At 49.8% G+C, this 23,542-nt stretch overlaps 1 protein-coding gene across 3 annotated transcripts in view; it reads right to left on the minus strand.

The window, feature by feature from the left end:
• The window catches only part of SNX29 (sorting nexin 29), a 497,164-nt gene that overhangs the window by 81,284 nt on the left and 392,338 nt on the right, over nucleotides 1-23,542 (minus strand). For all 3 annotated transcript variants that reach the window (XM_039233571.1, XM_039233573.1, XM_039233572.1), the window contains one exon: nucleotides 13,502-13,642. In XM_039233571.1, the coding sequence (XP_039089502.1) occupies nucleotides 13,502-13,642 (141 nt within the window). The remainder of the gene's footprint in view (nucleotides 1-13,501; nucleotides 13,643-23,542) is intronic.

The following is a 23,542-nucleotide window of genomic DNA, read 5'->3' on the forward strand; positions in this document are numbered from 1 at the left end:
TGAGAGAGGCAGGGCAGACTGGTAACCCAGGGTGCACGTGCCCCATGTTAAGGGCCAGCCCCCAGTCAGCTTGTGCCAGCCGCTGCCACAAGGAAATCTGAGATCAAGGGAAGGACCAGCGTCCCCTTGCTGGGGAATGTGTGGGCTCCAAGCTGCAGCCAGGGGTCTATTATTTTGCTATCGTTGTTACTGTCATCACCATTCAGCACTTATCTCAGGCGGCATATGGTCTGTAGGCTGCCAGCTGACCACCTCTGAGCTGGGGTTTTGCCCATGGTGTGAGTACAGGACCATCACAGCACAGGTTATAGTCACCTACGCGTGTATCTGTCTTTTCTGCAGGCCCCTGTCTCTGGTAAGAACCCACATCTCCAGGTCTGCTAATTACTCTCTCTCAGTCCTTTGTGGGTCTACACTAACCCAAACCTGTTTTGGGCACCAGGTATAGACAGTCTGCCCATGCCCTACTTCCCTGCTATCAAGCCCCATTCTCCACAGGGCAGCAATGTCTCCAAAACACAAATCACATCTTGTCATTCCTCTGCTTTGAATCCTTCAATGGCTCCCCCTCCACCTGCCATGTTTAAATGAGGAACTATAGCTGATGCTACAAAGGGCAAAATCAAGGGGCCAGGGGCGCCCATTGTAGGGGGGCTAGGGGGTCAATTATGCTGGACAGTTGGGAAACGGTTCTCTGAGGAGGTAGCGTTTAAGCTGAAGCCGAACAGATGAGAAAGACCCCGCCACAGGGCAGGTGGAGGATGCAATATTCTAGAAAGAATTGTATAAGCAAAGCCCCAGAGGCAAGAAAGAGCTTGAGGGCTCAAGATCTAAGAGGCTGGCAGGCACAGTGGCAGGAGGGGACGCAGGGGTAATAACTCCGCGGCCACCAGGAGGCTGGCGGGATGAAATGAGTGTGCAAAGTCCTTGGCGCCCCGCCTGGCCTATAGTTAGCACTCAATAAATAGTTGCCATTCTCAGGAAGATGGCAGTGCTGATGTGAAGAAGGGTTTGTTTATTTCCCGCTGCTGGGAAGAAGGCTGCCCAGTTCACAAGGGAGAGCTAAAAGCCAGCATCAAGGGCTCCTTTATAATACAAAACCGTTCCATTTCCATGAGCTTATGAGAATCAGGCACTTAACTCAAAAAAGCTTCTAAACTCATTACAAAAAAGAACTTCACTTTTCCTCCAAAGGGGGAAGAGCTGAGAAATTAAACAATGAGGAAGTTCCAAGGGGGCATCGAGGCTTAATGGAGTTGGTAACTGGCAGGAAGAGTCCCGAAGCAGCAGAGGAAATTGTGCCCAACACTCGATGGATGCTCAAAGCTTTCGGGGCCTCATGTAAGAGAGAAGAGCCAGGGAGTGGGTTTACTCCGGGTCCACATGAAAGAACACAATCTGGGGCCTAGTGTTCTCTCATTCAAATACCCACTGATGTCGCCTTCCCCAATCATGACACCACCCCAGCATCCGGCTGTGTGAAGGACAATAAGAGATTGTCGCTCCTCTGGAAAATCAGTCCAGCAAGGCAAGGCAGCATTTAGCGTATGCACTAAAGCATTACTGGGGGGTGGCAGAGGTGTGGAGGGAAGGGGAGGCACATGGATGGAGAGGCAGGGCAGCAAGAGGGGTTTCTTGGAGGAGGCAGCAAGAGTTACGTGGTTTTAAAGGCATGCACAAAGGCTGGCATCAGGAAAACATAAGGAGATGCTAAAATCAGTATGACAGAAACTTCAGAGTAATAACCCCAAAACACACATAGACAAGAAAGGGAAGGGGATATCTGAATGGCCAGAACACATGAAGGATTCGTCAGCCTCGTCAGTGATCAGGCAAACAGGCATTATGACCACAAGGAGCTGACGCTCTGTGCACGTTGTGTTAGCAAAACATAAATAAGTTGCAAGTCTAATGATGCGAAGTGTCGCTGAGAACGTGAAACAATGGGAATATGGTCCCCGTGGTTGGGAGTAAACAACTGGCACCACTCCCTCGGAAAGCAACCTGTCAACAGTCAGGAAAGGCGAAGGCAAGGAGGTGCACAGAGTTCGCTGCTGCATTCATCAGTGCGTGACTAAGAGAAACCGAGTACAAACATGTGCGCCAGGGGATGGGCACGGGGGGCTCACCACAACACTGGGGGAAACAGAAGAGAACTGTGAATGCTCTAACTGCTCGTCAAAGGGCGAATAAATAAATACAACACTGAATGTCACTCAAAAGAATGTCAGTAAGTATAGCAGTTAAAGTTAAACAATTAGAATGCTATGCATCTGAATGTATCCATCTCATAAAGGTAGTATTGGGGAAAAAGACAAGGTATGTATTTTTCATACAAGAGGGATACACAGACATGAAGGACAGACAACAACTCCATAGAACCGTTCCCTCGGTGGGGGGGGGGGAAGTGACGGTAAAGAGGACAAAATGTGAACAGCTGTCAATTCTAGGTGGTGGGGATATAGGGGCCTGGTACCTTATTCTTTGCATTACCCCCCCTTTAAGAAATCACCACGGTGTGACCGCTTTGGGAAACTCTTTGACACTGTCTACCGAAGTTGGGATACATGTCCTGTGATCCAGCAACTCCTTTCCCTTGTCTGGACCCGCAGAAACCAGCACCTTCTGCCACAAGACAGCATATACAACGGTGTTAATTACAGCAGACATGTCACTGAGTCAAAGTGGAAGCCACCCAACATCCATTGAAGGAGGGGATAAACTGTGCTCCATCCACACAATGGAGCTCTACACGACAAGGAAAAAACCAGAACAACTGTTACCTGGAACAATGTGGCTGAATCTAACAGATGTAGTGTTGACAGAAGCCAGACACAAAGGAGTCCATGCTCTGTGGTGCCATTTACATCAAGTCCTATCATGGGCCAAACCAATCTTCGGACTAGATAAGAGGAAGATGGTGGCCACACTGGTGGGGTGATGGGAGGAGGCTTAAATGTGCCTCCCGGTGTCTGTGCTGTTCATGCAGCTACGCTCGTTTTGTGCAAATCCGTCATCTACACATGAAGATTGGAGGCATTTATAACTCAATTTTCAAAATGATTTTATTTTTATTTATTTATTTATTTTTTTTAATGTTTTTTTTTTTTTTTTAAATTTCTGAGAGAGAGAGAGAGAGAGACAGCATGAGCAGGGGAGGGTCAGAGAGAGAGGGAGTCACAGACTGAAACAGGCTCCAGGCTCTGAGCTGGCAGTCAGCACAGAGCCCGACGCGGGGCTCGAACCCACGAACCGCGAGATCATGACCTAAGCGAAAGTCGGACGCTTAACCGACTAAGCCACCCAGGCGCCCCTCAAAATGATTTTAAAAAAGAAGAGAAAGAACACACGCACCCCACTCTACCAAAGAGAAGAGTGAAGAGGGGAGGAAGGACAGGGGAAGAAAGAAGAGCCAAGCCTGTCAGGTCAGAGCACGAATTACACAAGAATGGAAACCAAATCGGCGAGCCTGCTCTGCGACATAGTTTTTTAAGCTAGCAGTTGAGAGTTCAGAATGTGCCGGGTGGATTATCTCAAGATCCCATGATGCAAACACCCACAACCAACGTGACAGCTGAGACAGCTGCGTATCATGGAGGCCGGGTGGCAGGCGGAGGTCATGCAGCCAGCGCGTACCAGAGACCGGGTCTGATGTGAGGCCGGTGAGATGCCAAAGCCCAGCCTCTCAAACTCTGTCTCGCAGGCCTTCTAAAAATGCAAATGGGCTGTGAGCACATTGAGGGAAGGGTGCAACGTCCTCCACACACAAGGGATTCTGGAACCCCACAGATCAACAAGGGCGACTTGAGAAACTAAAAATGTCTTTCTCTAGCTCGCTGAGGATGAACCAAGATTGCAATACACAGTTCGCAAACATTAATGGCAGTACTGAGGAGGGAAATAGCAATTATTCTCAATTATTCAAGACGCAAGTAAGAGCTGACAAGTACTCTTCTAGGTTGTGATTTTAATCAGTTGTCCAAAACTGTGAGGGAAAATAACAGATAGAACATGGGCTAAGTACATTCTGAAGGCCTTCAGAGCTAGGAGGAGGGATTAAATAATGACCTACAAGTAATTTAACAGCCCCAGAAATATTGTGGATAACACTTCATGCCCAGTGGAGAATCAAGAGCCTTGTAATTCACATCGGGTTCCAAACCAGTGGGTTCACCGCTGCTGCATCAGAGGCCTTGAGCTCGGCCTGAGATGGGCTAAGTCCCAGGAGGTGGCCAAGTCCGGCTGGTGAACTGGGAAGGCCAGACCCAAGGTGTGTTAAGTGACTCACGTTTGTCACCAGGCATGGAGAATGCCAATATTCTCAGAGCTGTGTCCACATCCAGTGGGTCAGCGAGGCCTGAGCACCTTTCTCTGAAAATGACCAAAGACCTCTAAACTCAGAGGAAAGAAGCAGCGGAGGAGAAAGGGAACCGGGAACTGCACAACACTGGTGTCGCTCAACCTCAGCTTGGGTTCTTGAGTCATCAAACACGTCTCGCTCAGTTCCTACCATGTGCCCCACACCGCGTGAGATGCTGGAAAGACCCAGTCCCGGCAGGCCGGGGGCAGCTCCACTTCCATGGAGTTGGTGCAGTACGAGAAGGGTGCATCAAGTAGCCGTGAAGGAGTCTGAGAAAGGGAGCTGAGGAGGGGTAGCCAACATTCTGAGTCTGGAGGAGGCTTCCGGGATGGGTGGGGGGCTGCAAGGTGTGTGGCCCGAGATCACGGAAAAGCTCAGCTTGGACTCGGCCTCTCCACGTGCTACATGCAGAAAACATGCAGGATGCGAACAGAGCACCAAATACACTTCCAGCTGCTGCCTCTGGGCTTTTGGTTTGTAAACTGACCTTGATTGTTTTTTATTGGATTTTAATTTGGTATTACAGAGAAGTACTCCCCGGGAGCCCCCCCTTTATTAAATACATATGCACATTTGCCTACGTGTGCATCCACACGCTCCAAGCCCGAGGCTCCTCGATGTCTCTCTCCCGAGACTGTCTCTGGCAAGATGATTTTAGCAACTGCTCTCCTGGAAAATATCTTAAGAGGCTTTTACTGTACTAAAGAGTAACACACATGTGTGATGTCTAATGAGCCCAATGCCACCCTTCTTCTCGCTTAACGCATTCGGTACCAGGACTACACACACAGTGGCTGGCAGAATGTCAAATGAGAAACAAGCTGGAGTTTACGGCTTCATTCGATTGGAGCTTCTTCTTTTTTCTCCCAGATTTGTACAGTCTTCCAGATCCTCTCGCGCAGGATGGGATTTCTGGCAGAATCCCCTGAGGTTCTGCGTCTCCATGCAGAGTTGTAATTGCGTGTTCCTTCTGCGTTGCCGCCTTCCAGATCTGGGGGTGGTTTGATAGGGCTGCTTCACCGAGGCGCTAGTGGTGCACTGGCATCAGCAGGCATCTGACTCAGTCCCTGATGGAGGCCACAGGGCCTTGGGCAGCATGCTTACAGCCTCCGAGCCCAGCTCCCTCATCCCTGAAATATCTTCTATGGGACGTGACAAGAATGTGACAGTGAAGGAATGAAGACACAGTCCCCATGGTGCACATGGGCTGGCACGTGACGGCTGGTATTACTGTATACAGAAACACGGGCTGTGAAAATTCTGGAAGGACCACTTATGTCAGGCTCACCCACTGCAAACTCTGCGATGAGGACGTGCTCATGGGTCGGCTTCTGCCTCCCTGCCAGACTGCACACCCCTTTAACAGACACGTACACAGCACTGACGCTGTGTGGACGCTGCCGGGAGTACTTTACCAATGTCACCACCTTAAGTTCTCAGAGCAACACGAGAGAGAAGTGGTATGTGGAGGATACACTGAGGCAGAGACTGACCGAGGACCCTGCCTTATGCCACTTATCTAGTGAAGCAGTAGAAACCTTATTCTGTGTTTGACGGTCAGAGTTGGCAAAGTCCTGGTGAATGAATAAATGGACAAACAGATGAGTGACTACCCTTCCAGACACTGGTTTGCGAGGAAAGTGTAGACAAGCCTGCAGATCAACTGTGAGGGTGGCAGTTCCTAGGTGTACCGACGACGGCCCCCGAGTCAGGCAGAGTGGGGTATGGGTGAGGGAGGTGGATCCAGAGGGAAAGGCAGATTTCTACATCACTGGGTTGAGGAAGTGACTTATGGGAGTCAATGTCAATCTACATCCATAGGACCCTCCATCACGCTCTGCAGATGCCTGTGTGCTGGGGGACTGGGAGACCGTCTGCCTGGATCCACTTATCACCTTGATGCTGCTGAGCGAGATGGCCTCGGTTAAATCACTTCACCTCCCTGTGCCTCCCTCTCCCCATTTGTAAGTACCTATCCCCCAGGCAAGGAAAGAGAGCCCTGAAGTAGACAGAGAAACATCCTCCAGCCCGCCAAGTTTCCCCGCCCGGGCCCCTGTGAACATGGCAAAGGGGTCTCTGCAAAGGTGACTAAGGTGATTAGAAGGTCACATGTTAAGATGGGGAGATTATCCTGGGTTATCCGGGTGTGCCCAATCTAAGCACACTCCTTCAAAGCAGAGACGCTTTGCCCACTGTGGTCAGAGATGATACTACGCAAGAATGGGCACAGAGGTGGAGCGCTCAAGATGGAGGGAGAGCCAAGGCAGCTGGGAAGCCTCCGGAAGCTGGAAAAGGTGAAGAAAGGGATTCTCCTCTAGAGTCTGGGGAAAGAGATGCCGCCCTTGCTGACATCATGGCTTCAACCCACGAACACCCGTGTCTATTCCCAACCTCCTCAACTCAAAGGTAAACACAATACATTGTGTTGTTTAAAGCCACTAGATTTGTGGTAACTTCTCGGGGCAGTGATATGAAGCTAACACGGGGCACATAGAAGGAAAGCATACCCCGGAATGGAGCCGCTTTCCCGCTGGTAAGATCTGTCACCTGCCTGTGCAGAAGGCAGCCCTGCTCACCAGACCCCTCCAGAGCGCACTAGGGACCTTCGTTCCCTAGTTCACAGGACCCTTCTGTGAAGACCAATTTACTAGTCTTTCTCCCCACAAGGTCACGAACTTTGTGAGGGCAGAGACCTTACTTTGGACAATCTTTGTCCCCCCGGCACCTAGCATGACAGCCCTATAGTCCAGAAGTGTTTCTAAGTGGAAAAATTGAGCACCTTCAACACTGCTCCAGACACCAACTTGTTCTCACCGCTGCGAGTACCTTCCACTGGGAGCCTGACACCCTCAGGCTGCATTTAGGTCTGTGCCTCGCAGCTGCAAAGGTGCTTTCCATGGCCCAGTGAGTGAGGGCCAGTTCCCCCAGCACACACTCGTCTATGTGTTTTTAACGAGAATTTTGACGTATAATTTGTCCAACAAGTTGAATTACCCACGGCTCCGGAGAAAGCGAAAAGAACTGACTAAAGAACTTTCAGAGGCTGACTCCATTACCCTGAGAAGGAATGACGGCCTCTCAAATCTATTTCTCACTGAGCTATAATGCAGACTTGCAGTAGCGTCATCAAAAATGAGTCCTTTTCTTAACCCCTCATGCTGGCCGAATCCATCTGCACAGGGAGGCTTGCCAGTCAACTCCCCTGGACCGTTAGAGAGCCACCTTTCTGCTCTGCAAAGGCTTGCCAGCCTCTGGCCTGTTCTGAAAAAGCACCTCCCCAGTCACCCCCAAAGTTATTTTACCCTCTTGGGCAATCCAGATTTTTTTTTAAATTTGTGCCAAGACCCTGCAACGTGAAGAAGAAAATAACAGGGAAACTTTTCCACTTAGTGTCTGTTCACTTATTGCTTAATTCAGGCCATGGGCATCTCCGGGGGGCCAGGAGCTATTCCAGGAGCTGGGGAGAGAGCAGGGAACAGACCAAGGCCATGTTGTCATGGGCTTCCATTCCAGGGCCGACACACAATATTGCTCAAGGTCACAAATCAATCACTGCGAGTGATGGTACGTGCTAGGGGACAATTCAAGCAGACTAATGCACAGAAGAGTGACTCAGGGGGCAGCACTGATGAGGGCAGTCGGCAGTGAGATCTAATGACCTGCAGGGTCTGTCCACGCAGAGATGGGGGGAGCCAATTCATGCAGAGGGAACAGCAGATGCAAAGGCCACAAGGCAAGAACAGTATGGAAGTCTTAGGAGGTCAGTGTGGCTGGGTGGAGAGAGGGAGGATGGGACATGAGATAAGTTAGGGGAGGAGACAGGGGACAGGTCAGGGGACATCTCGAAGGCCATCAGGAGTCCTGAATCTAACTGCCATAGGTGTGACTGGGAGGGGGGTTTAAGCACCAACGACATCATCTGACGTGTGCCGTACAATCCTCACTGCGGCTCAGCATGGGGGGTGGATGGGAGTAGGCAAGAGTGAAAAAGGGTAGCCGTCTGCAAATGCCCACACCGGAGAGGACTGGGCTTGGGTGAGGATAACCCCCGTGGGGATGGAGGGAGGGACCTCAACCAGGACTCTGTGGAGGGAGACCCACCGGACCTGGCATGCCCGTCTTGGGCTGGTGGGATGGTGCTCTCCCATTATCCCCACCCTGCTCAGAAATGTGGCTCAAGACACGTGGCCCCTTGTAGGGGTCATGAGAGCTGATGGTAAAACTCGAATTCTCCAAGGCATGTGGGAGGAGTGGACTCCTTTGCCACCTTGGCATTACACATGGCTGAGTCACTGGCTTTGGCCAGTGAAAAAGGAGTGGGATTGACACATACCGTGCCTGGGCAGAAGCTTTAAGAGCCAGTGTATGATTTGCCCTTGTCCTTAGTTTCCTGGTGTCATGATGAGCAGAGCTCCCAGCCAGCCCACGATGGGCACAAAAAATGAGCCAAAAATAAATCCTGGTTGGCTCAGGCGGCCAAGATCACAGAGTCGTTACTTTAGCCTAACCAAGACTATCTCACAATGGATACAAGCCCCATGCCTGTAATATTTCAGACTTAATGACTAACTTTAATACACAACTACAGTGGCTTGTCTGACTCAGCAATGAAGGAATACACGTCAAGTGGTGGACTCAGGTTCAGGAAACTACCTCAACACAATTCAAGTCTGATGAAGTAGGTAAAGGCATGGGTAGCCCTAGTGAGTGCTCTGGGTATGTCTGATGCAACACAGGCATGGCATACTGAGGCACAAGAAATTCTTTGCTAAAGACAAATCCTGTATCCACAAACTATACAATGGGCTATTTTATCAACTTAAAAAAGGTCAAGCTGGGGCGCCTGGGTGGCTCAGGCAATTAAGTGTCTGATTCTTCATTTTGGCTCAGGTCGCAATCTCCCAGTTCATGAGCTCGAGCTCCATGTTGGGCTCTGTGCTGAAGGCATGGAGCCTGCTTGGGATTCTCTTTCCCCTTTTCTTTCTGCCCTCTCCTGCTTTCTCTCACTCAAAAAATAACTATAAGAAAAGGTCCAACTTGGGCGCATATCACATTTTAATTCTATAACTGGCAGATAATCAATAATGGTGGCAGTGTTGGGGAAATACCAGGCGAGGAAGACACTCACGACGAATTTGAAAAAGCTACAGTTAGTATTTCCTTAAATGCTGTCCAGGTCCATGTATTCCAGATGGAATCACTTAATAGGTCCAAGACTTAACAGTAGCAAGCCACGTGTAACTCAGTCCACACAAAGAAGTCATGTCTGAGTACCATAATGGTACAAGTGGCAAGTGAGACCTTCCTAAAGTGACCTATCAAGGGAAAGATTCTACTGAGGTAGAGTTTTCTGGACCAATTTAGAATGAAAACTTGCTAGAAAACTCACTCTCAGGGTACAAGGCACGTGTCTTGAGCCTGTAGGCCCAGGCGGGGCCAGTGCAGGCTCTGTCTCTTGTAACAGGGTTCTTCAGTAGCCTTTGCTGGACATTGAAGTCCTGTCTGCTGACTCAATCTGCCCTTGACAATCAGATAAAGCCTCAGATCTGTCCTGGGCAGCGGCCAAAGTGCACTTTAGGGAAGTGGGGGAACTCCTAGTGAGCCAAATGCACAAGGAGACAGAAAATCAAAGGCCAACCAGCCAACTCGAAGGCAAAGGGCCATACAGACTAGACGAGAGGCAGAGGGCCCGTGACCGCTCACAGCTCTCAGGTCCACCCCTGACCTTGGGGAGGAGGACCAAAAACCTAGAGAAGAACCAGGCCAGGCCCACCGAGCTGGTGTCTTTAATTCCCAGGCTCCTTCATTTGCAAATAGGGTTGTACCGGGGGTGGGGGTGGAGGGTGGACAGGGTCTTACTGACACCGATTTCACAGGCAAGAGCCCTGTGCTGCTGAGTCAGTCCCAGAATTGACAAGGATGAGAGAATGTGAAGCCAGGCTGGGGAGGGCGCACTCAGTGGACAAAGTCACTGCATCCCTGCTCCTGGCTGCCCGTCTTGGTAGGTTGGTCTGGTCTTTTTTTTTTTTTTTTTCAAATATTTTTATTTATTTCTAGGAGAGAGAGAGAGAGAGAGAGAGAGAGAGAGAGAGAGACAGCATGAGCAGGGAGCGTCAGAGAGAGAGGGAGACACAGACTCTGAAACAGGCTCCAGGCTCTGAGCTGGCAGTCAGCACAGAGCCTGACATGGGGCTCGAACCCACGAACCACGAGATCATGACCTAAGTGAAAGTTGGACGCTTAACCGACTAAGCCACCCAGATGCCCCAAGGTTTGTCTGGTCTTAAGCAAGTTTTGCGTAACTATGAGGCTTGCCTTGAGACCCAAGGTGGGAGGGGCTGCTTTGCTCTGTGGGGAAAGCATGTGGCATCGAGTGGCCCCCACAGATGCCTTATCCCATAACCGACGAATATTTTATACCTCAAATGGTAAAAGGGACTCTGCAGATGTGACTAAGGGTCCTGAGACTGATTACGGTGGCTCATCTGGGTGGACCTGCTGTCATCTCAAGGGTCCTTTTATGAGGGAGACGAGTCAGAAAAGGAGATGGGACTATGTGACCGAAGCTGGGGTCAGAGTCACGTGGTTGCTGGCTTTAAAGACAAGGAGGCCACAAGCTGAGGAATGCAGACAGGCTCTGGGAGCAAGAGAAGGAAAGGATTCTCCTCGGCAGCCTCCAAAAACAATCAGCCCCACTGCCTCCTTGACTTTAGCCCCACAAGGCAGACTCTGGACCTCACCTCCAGGAGTGGAAGAAAATACATCTGTGTTTTTTAGACCACGAAACAGGTGCCACTTTGGTACAGCAGCCACGGGAGGTAAAAACACAATGTGAGGCACCTGGCCATCGGAACATCCCTGGCCCAGCCCTGTCCTAATTTCCTGTAGGGAGACAGAGCCAGGCCGAGCTCCCCAAGGTGGTCATGGAACGGCTACCACAGCAGAAAGCTTCCTGTAAGTGACAGTATCTTATGCTGATAATACAGGGCTTAGACAGAAATGTGTTTTATGACATTCTAAGGCATCTGGATGGGTCCCAAGATTTGTACGAGGCTGCAAGTCATTAGATTAAATCAGTGTATAATTTCCCCCCACTTTTCCCAAGAATTATTGTCCTCCTTGCTATGAACAAGTGTAGAATTTCTAAGTCTTCTGTTTTTATGGGCTCAACTCCCACTTATCTTCAGAAAAAAAAATGGAATGACACATTTATTCTAGGCCTCAGATAAGCTTGTTTTCTAACTGTTTAAATTAAGATCTAATGGACCCTGGTGTGATCAGGTTTCTAATCCAAAAGCACAGAAATCCATGAACATGTAAACCTAACAGGCAGTAATAAGTTTTCCTGGCAGAATTCCTAAGAGTTCAGAGTGGTTATCAAAACTTTTGCTCTGATCTTCTGCGTGAGAAAGATCCAGGGAAGGCCCTTGCAAAGTGCCTCTTCAAGAGAGAAACTAGGAAATTCATCGCATATGGCATCTGCCACGTGGCTGTGCTGGGGTGGCTGCAGCATGGTTCTCACACATAAGCACTACATAGCCCTCAACCCAGATTTCTGGGCTCCAGCTCTGGAGCTGGTATTTCAGCAGGTCTGTGGTGGGGCCTGGGAGGCGGGATTTATTTATTTATTTATTTTATTTAAATGTTTATTTTTGAGAGTGAACAAGCAAGCCAAGGGCAGTGAAAGAGGGAGAGGGAGAGAGAGAGACAGAGCCTCCCAAGACAGCTCTATACTGTCAACACAGAGCCCAACGTGGGGCTTGAACCCACAAACCATGAGATCAGGAGCCAAAATCAAGAGTTGGACTCTTAAACCAATGAGTCACCCAGGAGCCCTAGGGAATCGGATTTCTAACGAGTTCCCAGGTGATGTGATGGTCATCAGGGGCCACGCTGTGAGAACCACGGTAGGAGACGGTCCCTCCTACAAGGCCCAGTTTCTCACCTGTCCTCACGATGGTCATGAGCTTACCTCCTCTGGCTGAAGTGTCCCTGCCCAGCTCACCAGCATCCCATGACTGCACACGGTCCCCTGCCAGGCTCAGAGCCAGGCGTCCTCCAGCGCGGCTACATGCTGGAGTCCTCCATGCCCCTCCTCACTCCAGACCTAACTCCTAATGTGAGGGAGGGACTAAGGTCTTAGTAGCTTTTAATGTTCCCCACGTGACTCTGAGTGTGGCCCGGATGGAGAACTGCTGCCCTAAGCAAACGTCAGGGATGACAAAATGACACCAAGTGGCTGAAGCAGGCAACTTGGGGCCCCCACGCGAGGCCTGGCCCATCTTCCCTGCCGCAGTGCAGGATGGTGTCCGGGAGACACTTCTGCATGAACAAGCAGTCGTCAGCTGGCAAGTGCGTGGAGGGGGAGCACCTCCTTTGTCCAGTGCACCCGGATGAGCACCCGGAAACAGGTGATGCTGTTAAATCACTGACCTTCAAGAACCCTATATGGAAACAAGTATTTGGGGAACCCCACCCACATTCCTGAATCCAAGTAAGTATGGATAAAAGCCAGAAAACAGGGGGGGAGGGGGGGATGGGCATGGAGGAGGACACTTGTGGGGATGAGCACTGAGTGTTATGTGGAAACTAATTTGACAATAAACTATTTGTAAAAAAAAAAAAAAAAAAAAGAAAAAAAAAAAAAAAAAAAAAAAAAAAAAAAAAAAAAGAAATTGCTCAAAGAAAAAAAAAAAAAAAAAAAAGCCAGAAAACATTTTTTTTTTTTTTGGTCGAGAACAGACATGAGAAAACAGACTCATCAGCTACATAAAGCTGCCATCTTTCCTTATGAATAAAGTTTTACTGGCACACAGCCCCGCCCATCCGTGTCCGTACCACCCGTGGCTGCCTTCACACTCTAGTGGCATAGCTGCGTATTGTCAGGTAAGGTAGTACGGTCTGCAAAGCCAAAAGCAGTTCCCCTCGGGCCCTTTAGCAGAACAGGCTTGCCGATGCCTGCCCTAGGGAGATGAGAAGGCGGACGCGAACAGAACGCAATGTGCCGTGGAATCAGAGGTGTTTTCTTTGTCCCTGCTTTTTCTCATATTTGCCAACTTCTGAGCCCTGTGTCTACAGGGGCACGTGTGTGTTGATAAGGCGCTGGTGCATGAGCTGCCCGGTTCCCCGCGGTGACAGTACCTTGTTTCCAATGGCCTTCTTGGGTGGGAAGTTGTAGCCCCTCACTTGAGGGAACTTGTTCTGTAACTTGTGGTGCAAACCCCTGAACTCTGTGTACCGCCGATACACGTTCCACTCGTCATCTTTGATCCGGATGTAGACCTGGCAAGAAAGGCACAGAGAAGGAAAATGTCAACCTCTCTCCAAGCTCTCGTTACAAAGCAGGGTGAGAGGGGGCTGGGGATGCTCCACCCATAAAAGCCGGCTCTGAGAGAAGCAGGGGCCACAGCCATCTCTAAGGCCACGGGATGCCCAGTGCCTGGAAAACTAGGGCCTCAGGGGTACTGTGTCAACAAAGGGGTCCAAGAAAGAACATGACTGGCGGGTGATGGGAAGAACACGCCGTGTTCCATTTCCCAGCATCGGCAGAGACGGGCAGTCCAGCTGGCCTCCAGGAGGGTCACACGCACACCGTGGCATGACTGATGCTGAAAACCCACACCCTCCCAGGCTACACGTCGCCACCTGTAAGATGGAGCTAACAGCACCTCGTCCCAAGGAGGCGTTGGGACACACAAGCAGTGCAGCTGTGACTGGGATGGCATAGACCTCTCCCCAGAGGAGGGGAACCAATGTGGGGAGAGAGGAAGGGGCCACAGTTGACATCAACCAAACTGGATGGAAGGTCACATCCAGATGGGACACGCACAACAGAAGCATAAAACTTCTTTTTTTTCAATCAAGATGGGACTCTCAAGAGAACATTCTGGGGGGTACACAATATAAGTGTTTCTTGAGCTCTTTACAGGCCCCCACACCTTCCAGGGACACACACCCATCACATCTCGAGGGAAAACTGATGTGGGAGAGGGGGCAATGCATTTAAAAATACTACACAAGAACAGTCCAGAGAGTGAAGTTCCCAAAGAGAAATAGCTATTGTGATCGCCAATCAGTGAATGTCAATACACATCTCAAAACCTCTCATATAATGATAAACACGGGCATCCCTCATGTGAGCGCTAGATTCCGCCTCTGAATGGAAACCACCCAGTATTCCCAAGTCAGACATCATACATCTGAACCTGGGTAGGACGACCACCAAGGTCTCTTGTAACACTCTTGTGAACAAGAAGAAGAATGGATGATTTAAGCCACAGAACTCAAACTAATGGGCGGAAGTTTCCAGTGGAATCAGACAGAGAAATGGAGCCCTGTCAAATTTGTTAGATGCCCCCACGATGAGATAGACAGTAAATATACTGGATGGCAGACAAAGGGATCTCAACTGGCCTGAGGGAGGGTCTAAGCCAATGTGATGAAATTCAGAAAGATAAGTGTCCGGTTGTACAATTCCAAAAACCAATGACATAAATAAAAGATAGGGAAGCGCGGCACAGGAGTGGCCTGTGGGACAAAGACTTAAAGATTTCAGTAAATTTGAGCTAAGTAAATAATGTGGGATGGCCACCACAATATCTAGGTTATCTTTAGGACTCGTTAAAAAAAAGGTAAAAAGGGGGCCGCCTGGGTGGCTTAGTCGGTTAGGCATCTAACTTCAGCTCAGGTCATGATCTCATGGCTTGAGAGTTGGAGCCCCATGTCAGGCTCTGTGCTGACAGCTCAGAGCCTGCAGCCTGCTTTGGATTCTGTGTCTCCCTTTCTTTCTCTCAAAAATTAAAAAAATTTTTTTAAAAAAGGTATATGATAACTTCTGGGATAAGTGAGTTGAAATCCTTGCTCTGTTCTAGATCAACTAAAGCAACTTAGTTTGGTTTGGGTTGCTACCTATTAAAAGATGAGCTGTGTTCAAAAAGGCCCAGGTCACCTGCTACTCAAAGGGCCGCCCATGGGCCGGCAGCGTTGGCTTCGTGTGGGAGATGTTAGGAGCAGGATCTCGGGCTCCAGCCCAGATGCAGTGATCGGATCCAGAACCCAGGTGGTTCACACCGCACACTCTAAATCTGAGAAGCACAGGCCCTACGGGATGATGTGCAGCCAAATTATAGCAAAGAGGGCAGGCAGTGGAAGGCAGGAGTCTCAGGGTGGAGGGGGCCGAGAGCTCACCATTCCTGGAAAGGCTGTACAGGGAAAGGGGGACATGCTCTGAGGACCCGCGGGAGCCAACTGTGAGCAGATACCAACTAGAGGAAGACCGACTTCTGGAGGGACAAAGGCTGCTGAGAGGAAAGGCTTCTTGGGACTGAGGGTCCCAGCAGTGGTAAGACGGTCACCCCGATGACGCAGGTGTGTGATTTATAGGAGTGAAGTGTACATGAGACCCCAAAAGTATCTGGAAGGGCCCGACTAGCAGGGGGAGAAAAGGGACTTGAGGCTTTCCCAATCTCTATAAACGGAGACATGATGAATCCACAAATAAACCCAGCCGAGCTCAGGGGAATTTCACACAGCACATTTGGGGCACTCGGTGGGGCCTCCCAGGGCACAGCAAGTGCTAGTTCCCACCCAGTATCCATTTCCCTCACTATTTTGGGGGATAGCAATGTGTTCAGGGAAGAAAAAAAATGTAACTACATTTTCCTGTCTGCCACGCAGGTAAGAGTAGCTAATGAGATGTAAGCAAAAACCGCTGGGGCTTCTAAGGAAGTCCTGAGCAGAGACCTGCCTCAGCCTACAGGGCCTTTTTACCTTCCCCCGCCTTTTTCTTTCTTTCCTACCGATGTGATGACCGGAGCACCAGCAGTCATTTTATGGTCACGTGATCATCTTCATTATGGAAGAAGACAGAAGGCACTGGGGGGTCTCTCATGACATTATGGAGCCACCACACTGATTCCTAGACTACCCACTCGGGTTTTTTTGTTTTGTTCTGTTTTGTTTTTTAACAAAAGAGAAATATTCATTTTGAATTTACTCAAGCTTAATGGTTTAGAGGTCTTTGTCCTGGTGGCTGAATGTAGTTCCCACCTGCTGTATCTCAAGTGGACTATGTCTGCTTGTAGTATATTGTTACACAAATGCAAGTATCCCCTAGTGAACATCAAGTTCAACTGCTTGCCTGATCATCATGCGCAAGGTTAGTTATCTAGAGGAGGAGAGGTAAGCTATGGCCCATGAGCCAATTCCAGCCACATGCATTTGTTTACCTACTGTTTACAGCTGCTTTTGAAATAGAATGGCAGAATGGAGAGGTTCCAACAAGGACCATATGTCCTGCAAAGCTGAAAATATTTATTTTCTGGCCCTTTACAAAAAACACTTGCCAACCCTCTGATCTAGATACTCAGTCCTCATTATTGCTATTTTTCCACTAACATACCCAAGCTCTGGTATGGAAAAGGGGCAAGGCTTTCCAAATATTACCAGCCCCTGGGTGGGATGCATTAACCGTCTGGGACCCAGGAATCCATACTGTTCCAAAGCTTCCCTAGTGATTCTGATGTGTAGATGGTCTGAAAGCTTGTTTCCCCCCCAAATTCCTATGTTGAGATCCTAACCCCCAATGCGATGGTGTTAGGAGGTGGGGCCTTTTGGAGGTGATGACGTCATGAGGGTGGAGCCCTCACAAACGGGACCAGTGCCCTAAAAAGAGTGATCCCAAGAACTCCCCCACCCCCCTGCCAAGGGAGGACACAGTGAGAAGATGCTATCTATAAACCACAGAGTGGGTTCTCACTAGACACCAAACCTGCTCAACACCTTGACCTTGGACTCCCCAGCATCCAGACCGTGAGGAATAAATGTCGTCTAAGGCCCTCAGTCTACAGAAGATTGAAAGGCCTAAGGCAGAGGGCGATGTGGGGAATCACTGAGGTCACACACAGACTCAGGTGTCAGGCACACCATGCCTCATGTCGGTAGGTGTCCTGGTCTATAAAATGGAATTTACTGACGGGTGCAGCTGCGCCTGGGTGGCACAGACACCCCCTGCTACCGGAGGAGGTGGGGGCCAATCTGGGGAAGGAGGGAGAGGCCAGGGTTGACATCAACCCAACTGGATGGAAGGTCACGTCCAGATAGGACAGGCACAACTGGGTCACAAAATTTCTTTATTTGCATCAGAATGTGACTCTCAAGGGGACATGCTGGGGGTACACAACGTCAGGGCTGTTTCCTCAGCTTTTCACAGCCCTTAACACCTTCCAGAGACACAGCAACTATGCCGGAAGGGAAACGAGGAGAGAGGTCCACACATTTTTAAAAATCCCATGAGCTAAGAGGAGCCTAGAGTAAAACCTCCAATGACAAACAGCTGGTATCATCTTCCAGCAGTCAACGTCAATGCACATCTTAAACATCTCGAACGTGCGCTCGCTTCTGCAGCACATATGCTAAAAGAAATACAACCACCTCTAACGTAATGATAAAACAGGCAGCTCTAACATGAGGGACAAACTGTGACTCTAAGTTTTTCAGAACACGTGCAAGAGCCAGCTGCCTCATTCCACGGCAGTGCTGAGTCCCTCCCGGTTCTCCGATGGCCCCTCTCAGCCTTCCACATGGGCGCCTCCTCTTCTGCCCACAGGCCAGATGCAGAAGTTTCCCCTCACCACCTTCTCTCCCCACACGAGCACCCAACTCTCTGGTTTGCACAATGCATTCTTAGGCCAAATCTGGATTGCTAGCCTGGACTTCTGCTACCACTTTACCACGTGTGGTAAAGCGCATCACGTCTCCGTCTGATCCACTGACTGCACTGCAAATCCGCTCTTCTATCTTCCTGGGACCTGGCGCTCTCAGTGAACGGACCACCTTTGAACACTTCTGTTCGTTCACCCACATGTTCAAGGACTGAACAACAGGCCCACCCACCCCAGAGTTGATCCCGCCTGTGCCTAGGCCACTGGAGGGTCTTCCGGCCACGCATTTCCCTCCATGCAATTCGTTTCCATCTGGCTGTTCCCACTCCCTCAGGGACTGTCCACGAGGCGTGCTCATGCACCACAGACAGGTCTGGAGCAGGCACGGCGGGCGGCCTCTCTGGGCTTGCACGGCACCTGCTTCACGGCACTATCTTACCTCACGCCCCACCACGGGCTGTTGCAAAGCCAGATTGTGCCCATTTGCTGGCATTTTTAAAAACATTTTTTTAAGTGTTCGGATTAAAGGGAATGCGCTGTCTAGAAAGCATGCCCTGACCTTCCAACCTTCTTCTAGTTGTGTCCTCTGCCATGGTGACAGGAAGCATCCAACAGCTCAGAATGCCAAGGTTACAAAGGGTCTCTTCAACTGGGAGTGCGACCCTTCCTCGTTCAGGCCATAGGACATGTAGGACAAATACCCCATCCCACCCAATGGCTCGTGGGACATCAGCTGGACTGAGGACAGACCCCCGAGGAGAGGGAAGACCATGTGCATGATGACCGGGGAAGGGAGGGGATCTGACATCACAATCATGTGGTGGGTGAGGACATGCAGCTTCTGGGGGTGCTTCAGAGCACAGACTGCAGCCCAGCTCCCCGAAACTCACCCTGGCTCAGCCAGACACCAGCTGTGTGACCTGAGGAAGCCCTGGATGCCTCTGTGCCCAGCTTCCTCCTCTGCGGAATGAGGATGGTAACGTTACCACCCTCACTGGGTCTGAGGAGAATTACATATGTTCACACACGTAATAGGCTTAGAACAGAGTCTGGGACACAGATGTCAGCTGAGTGTTCAATAAACAAAAACATAAACTTATTGAGGAGGCTGCCACTGGGAAATGACAAAGATTTGGATTCCGGAAGTCTGGCACCTTCTGTAGCAGGATATTGCTGTGGCACTCACAGCTCCTGCGAATCCCAGGAACCCCAAGCCCGTAGTGCCAGCAGATAGGAACGGAAGCTGGCAAGGAAGGTCCCTGCTCTATACCTCTGTGGCCCAAATGCCCCTTTTGTGGGCAGAGCACATGTCCTCAGAATGGTCTCCTTGGTACCAGATGCTCCAATCATGCCTTCTCATTCACACCTCCTCCCTTTAAGAGTCTATTCCCGCCAGAATTATCTCAACGGTCCATCTTCAACAACACCGCTCTTAGCATCTGCAACTGGGAAACTTTCTCTGAAAATGATGTTGTCTTTCAATTACACTTAACCAAAATGTGCACTTACTTCACTGAAGAATTAAAAGTGCTTACGTCCAGAATTGTTGGGATTTAGTTTTAATTTTAAGGGCTCCCCCCTCCGAATTAGGTTTGATAGGCCTCAATTCCTTCTGCGTGAGTCGTGAAGATAATTCCTCTGAGGAATAACAAGAATTGACCTCTTCCAGCAAAAGCAAGTTCCCTTTTAAAGCAAGCAATAAAAAGCTACTTCAAGTCCAATCTCCACTCAGCAAAAGAAAATAAAATGGGAGGGTAATATCTCTGATCAGGAATCAGCTCTCTTCTCTGCTTTCAGAGAAAGTTTGAATCTTCTTTTCCACTGGGAAGAATTACCTTAGCGATGCCTGTAATAATGTGGGGTAAGGGGATGGGGGTGAGACCTCAGCCCCTCAATGAATCGAATCCAGAACAAACACTGTGTACACAGGACCTCCTGAAACACTTTATTTAGAAGATTAGCGACATGCGATGGAGCATTCCTCTCTGCCCCCTCTGTGCCCCTCTCATCAGTCAATGCCGCTCACCTTCTCTGCGGGGTACTCTCCTCCCTCTGGTTTCTTCACCTATTTTTGAACTTTATCTAAATGGACTCATACAGTACTCCTTCCTGTCTGGTTTCTTCCACTCCATACTGTGCGTGTGTGATACCTCCCTACTGTGGTGTACGGCACCCTTGGGTTCTCGCGCGTGGCCATCAAGTACTTTCCGCTGTAGGAAGGTTATCCCAGTTGGGGCTGTTCTAGGAGAGGCAGCCACGGGCATTCATACAGGTCTGGCTTCTACACTCAGGTCTCGTGGGATCATAGATGTCAATGTGAGACATAAAATTATAAAACTATGGGAAGAGAGTATATAAGAAAATCTTTGTGACATTAAGGGTAGGCAAGGTTTCTTACACAGAGTCCAGAAAAAGGTATGAAAAACCATCTGGGTATCGGAAATGCCCTGTATCTCTGTGTAGTAGTCACACAGATATGTACAGAAGATTAATTGAACTAATACACTTAAGGCTTTTACACCTGATTTTATAGTAAACTTGGATTTAAAAGCCAAAGCTCCCTCACCCCTCAAAAAAGCCAGGTCTCACCTATTGTCAGGAATAATTTATATTCTCAGTGGGTCTTGACAAGGCTGTAGCAGGCGAGTGGCCACGAGGGCCTGACGTGCAATCAGATGTCAGGGTCGGGGCGGGGTCCAGAGACCAGATCCGGGCCTCAGGCAGATGTGGGTTTCCATTCCAGTCCCACCTCTTGCTAGCCAAGTGACCCTGGGTAAGTTAATTCACCTCTTCAGGCCTTGATTATACACGGAGAGTCATACACACACATACATATACACACACGCACGCACACATCTATTACATACACATACTTATTACAGTATATATAAACGAGGACTAGGGAAGAGGGAGAATGAAGATTTTAACACTTCTCTTCAGTGCACTGAAGTTGCAGATCTACTTTAAGAGTCTGTCACACAGAGGCCCACGTTGGATCTTAGACATACCTGAGCGCCCCCCCTCCCCCACCAGAGGCAGAATGGCACAGCAAAGGGCCCAGCCGTGCAAGGAGAGGGGCCTGGGTTCAAATTCGAGCTCTTCCCTTTGCTAGCTGTGACCCTGAGGGTGATACACCACCTCAAGACTCAGCTTCTCCATCTGTAAAATGGGGACAACACAAATCTTGCCGGGTGGTCGTGAGGTGCTGTGCCTGGCAGGCTGTAAGCAATGGCAGCTGCTAATACTCTAACACCATCACCTCCATCGTCATTTGCCTTTGTGTACATGAACTTCCCCATTACAGAATTAGGGGTAATTATAGGATGTGCAATCACAAAATTACAGCAGGTAATTACCACGCCTAATTAATTGTCAAATGCTAGGCAGGCGAGGAAACACAAACATAATGCACAGTCTGTGGGTTGGGCAGTTAAGCCTTCCCTTTGCTTCCAAAAATCTATCAACAGAAACAGCAGAGTTCAGTGCATGACCTTCTTGGGTGGGTTTTCAAGGACCGAAACAAAACCTCCAAAGTGTTCTTGGGGCTTCGGACTCAGAATGAGCTCAGGATGCCTCTCCACGGGCTACAGGCCGGCCTGGCCTTTATACAGCCCCTGTCACGCCAGCTCCAAGGATCCTGGATGCGAGTGCTGTTTCAGGAGGAGGACCTCACAGCAGATACTTGATGGTTATAGCGAGGATCAGAGCCCATGGAGAAAGTGCTCATGGGAAGGCAGCACGAACTCGGAGATGAATGCTCATGGACACACAGCTGGTTTTGCAAACAAAACACCAGGCTGCTCTGCTTTCTCCAGAGCCTATGAAATGCATGCCTCTCCATTTCAAACTTCGGGCCACTCTTTAGTTATCCAAAGTCCTCCACCAGGGCCCCAAACACTTGGTAATGTGCATTGTGATATTCAAGACTGAAAGCTGGCGTTAATGGTGAGAATTCCTTGGACTTCTAGGAAATGATGTGACATTTTAGTGGCACCTGTCATGTGCCAGATATCTTCCCTACAATTGTCACCAAAGCCTTCCAATTTTATATGCCCTCAGAGATTCAAAACAAGAAATGTGCCCAATATGACCCCAGGAGGGAGGAGAAGAGGTGCTTACATTGATGTTACACCCAAGAACGGCGTCCTAACTGAAAGGAAAGAAGAGCTATAAACTCCCAGTTCTGACGCCCTCTCTGCTCATAGCTGAATTCAGACAGTCCGATGACATCAGAATGACAAAGAAAAAAAAATGGCTTTAGGTTCCTAATTCATTTTGCTTCCTTAATATCCAAGGAATGATTTGTGTTTTGGTTGGTGTCCTGTGTTAATGTGTCCTCACAAAACTTCCCTTTTAATGAAACGGCTTCATATGTTATTAACTCTAAGTGTCCTCATTGCTAGAGCAAAATGCCTGAATTACTGTATGACCACACTGATGGAGTGATATTACAGCAGCCCAATGCCAAGAATAAGATGGATAACTTAGCTGGAGAAAAACGACTTTTCAGTTCACTGGGTTATGTAAATGCGGCAGGCTAGTAAAGCCGGAAAAGCACTGTTCACTAAGCATTGCCCGCACAACCCCCACATATCTTTTCGAGGAGGAGAGAGAATGGGCACTTTGGAAGTAGAACCGACCCAGGCCAGTCTCTGTTCTACCTGGAACGGTGACCCTGCGATCACGGGCACTGGCTGAGCAGTAGATGGCTTCTTCCAGGGAGAGGATTATGGTGCAGAGGGTGCCCACTATGCTCCAGGCCACGCTCTGCTGTGTCTGACCCTGGACGGCACGCTCAGTACTTCTGCCAGAGATCAGCTGCCCATCAGACTGCACCCAAGTGCTTGCTGAGGTGAGGAGAACTGGACCCAGGGCTCAGCATTCATTCTTCCTTTGAGACCCTGTCTCCTCAAGATGAAGGGACACTAACGCAGAAGGCAGGGACTCCGGTCCCATTGCCTCTTGAGTTCCTGACCTACATCCCTTCATGCTGTGTCTTGAAAACAAAACACGGCACTAGATGAAATCATGGGCAAGACCACTTCTGAAGACCGGCAGATGCAGATGGGCTCTCACGGGATTGGCGGGCCCAGTCTCCACTCCCCGCCACCCCTGCTAAGTTAATGGACCTTCCGATGCCCTCAGAGCCCGCCGAGGAAGCTCCACTCAGCAAGATGTCCACCTCAGCCCATTGCAGTTGCAGCCGCTGCTAACGTCAGCTTCTGCTAGAGGGTGAAGGGGGAGACCAGCGTGAAGGTGCCTGTGCCCTGGCTTCTCGGCCGCCGGCCCTGGGCTCCAGGTGCAACACTCCCATGGTGGGGCGGGAAGCTGGCCCTCTCAAGGAAGTCGGACACCAGAAGCAAGGCCAGGAGACAGACTCAAGAGGGACTTGAACATGGGCCTAGACTTGCAGAGAGCCACGTCTTATAGCAGTAACTCAGAGATTCCTCCCCCGCCCCCGCACCCCCGTGCTGTATTTCTTGGCCACAATCCCTATACCGCTGGCACAGGTCTAATCAAA

This window comes from Hyaena hyaena, unplaced genomic scaffold, assembly GCF_003009895.1.
Source record: "Hyaena hyaena isolate Hyena2069 unplaced genomic scaffold, ASM300989v1 scaffold_76, whole genome shotgun sequence".
Lineage (NCBI taxonomy): Eukaryota > Metazoa > Chordata > Mammalia > Carnivora > Hyaenidae > Hyaena > Hyaena hyaena.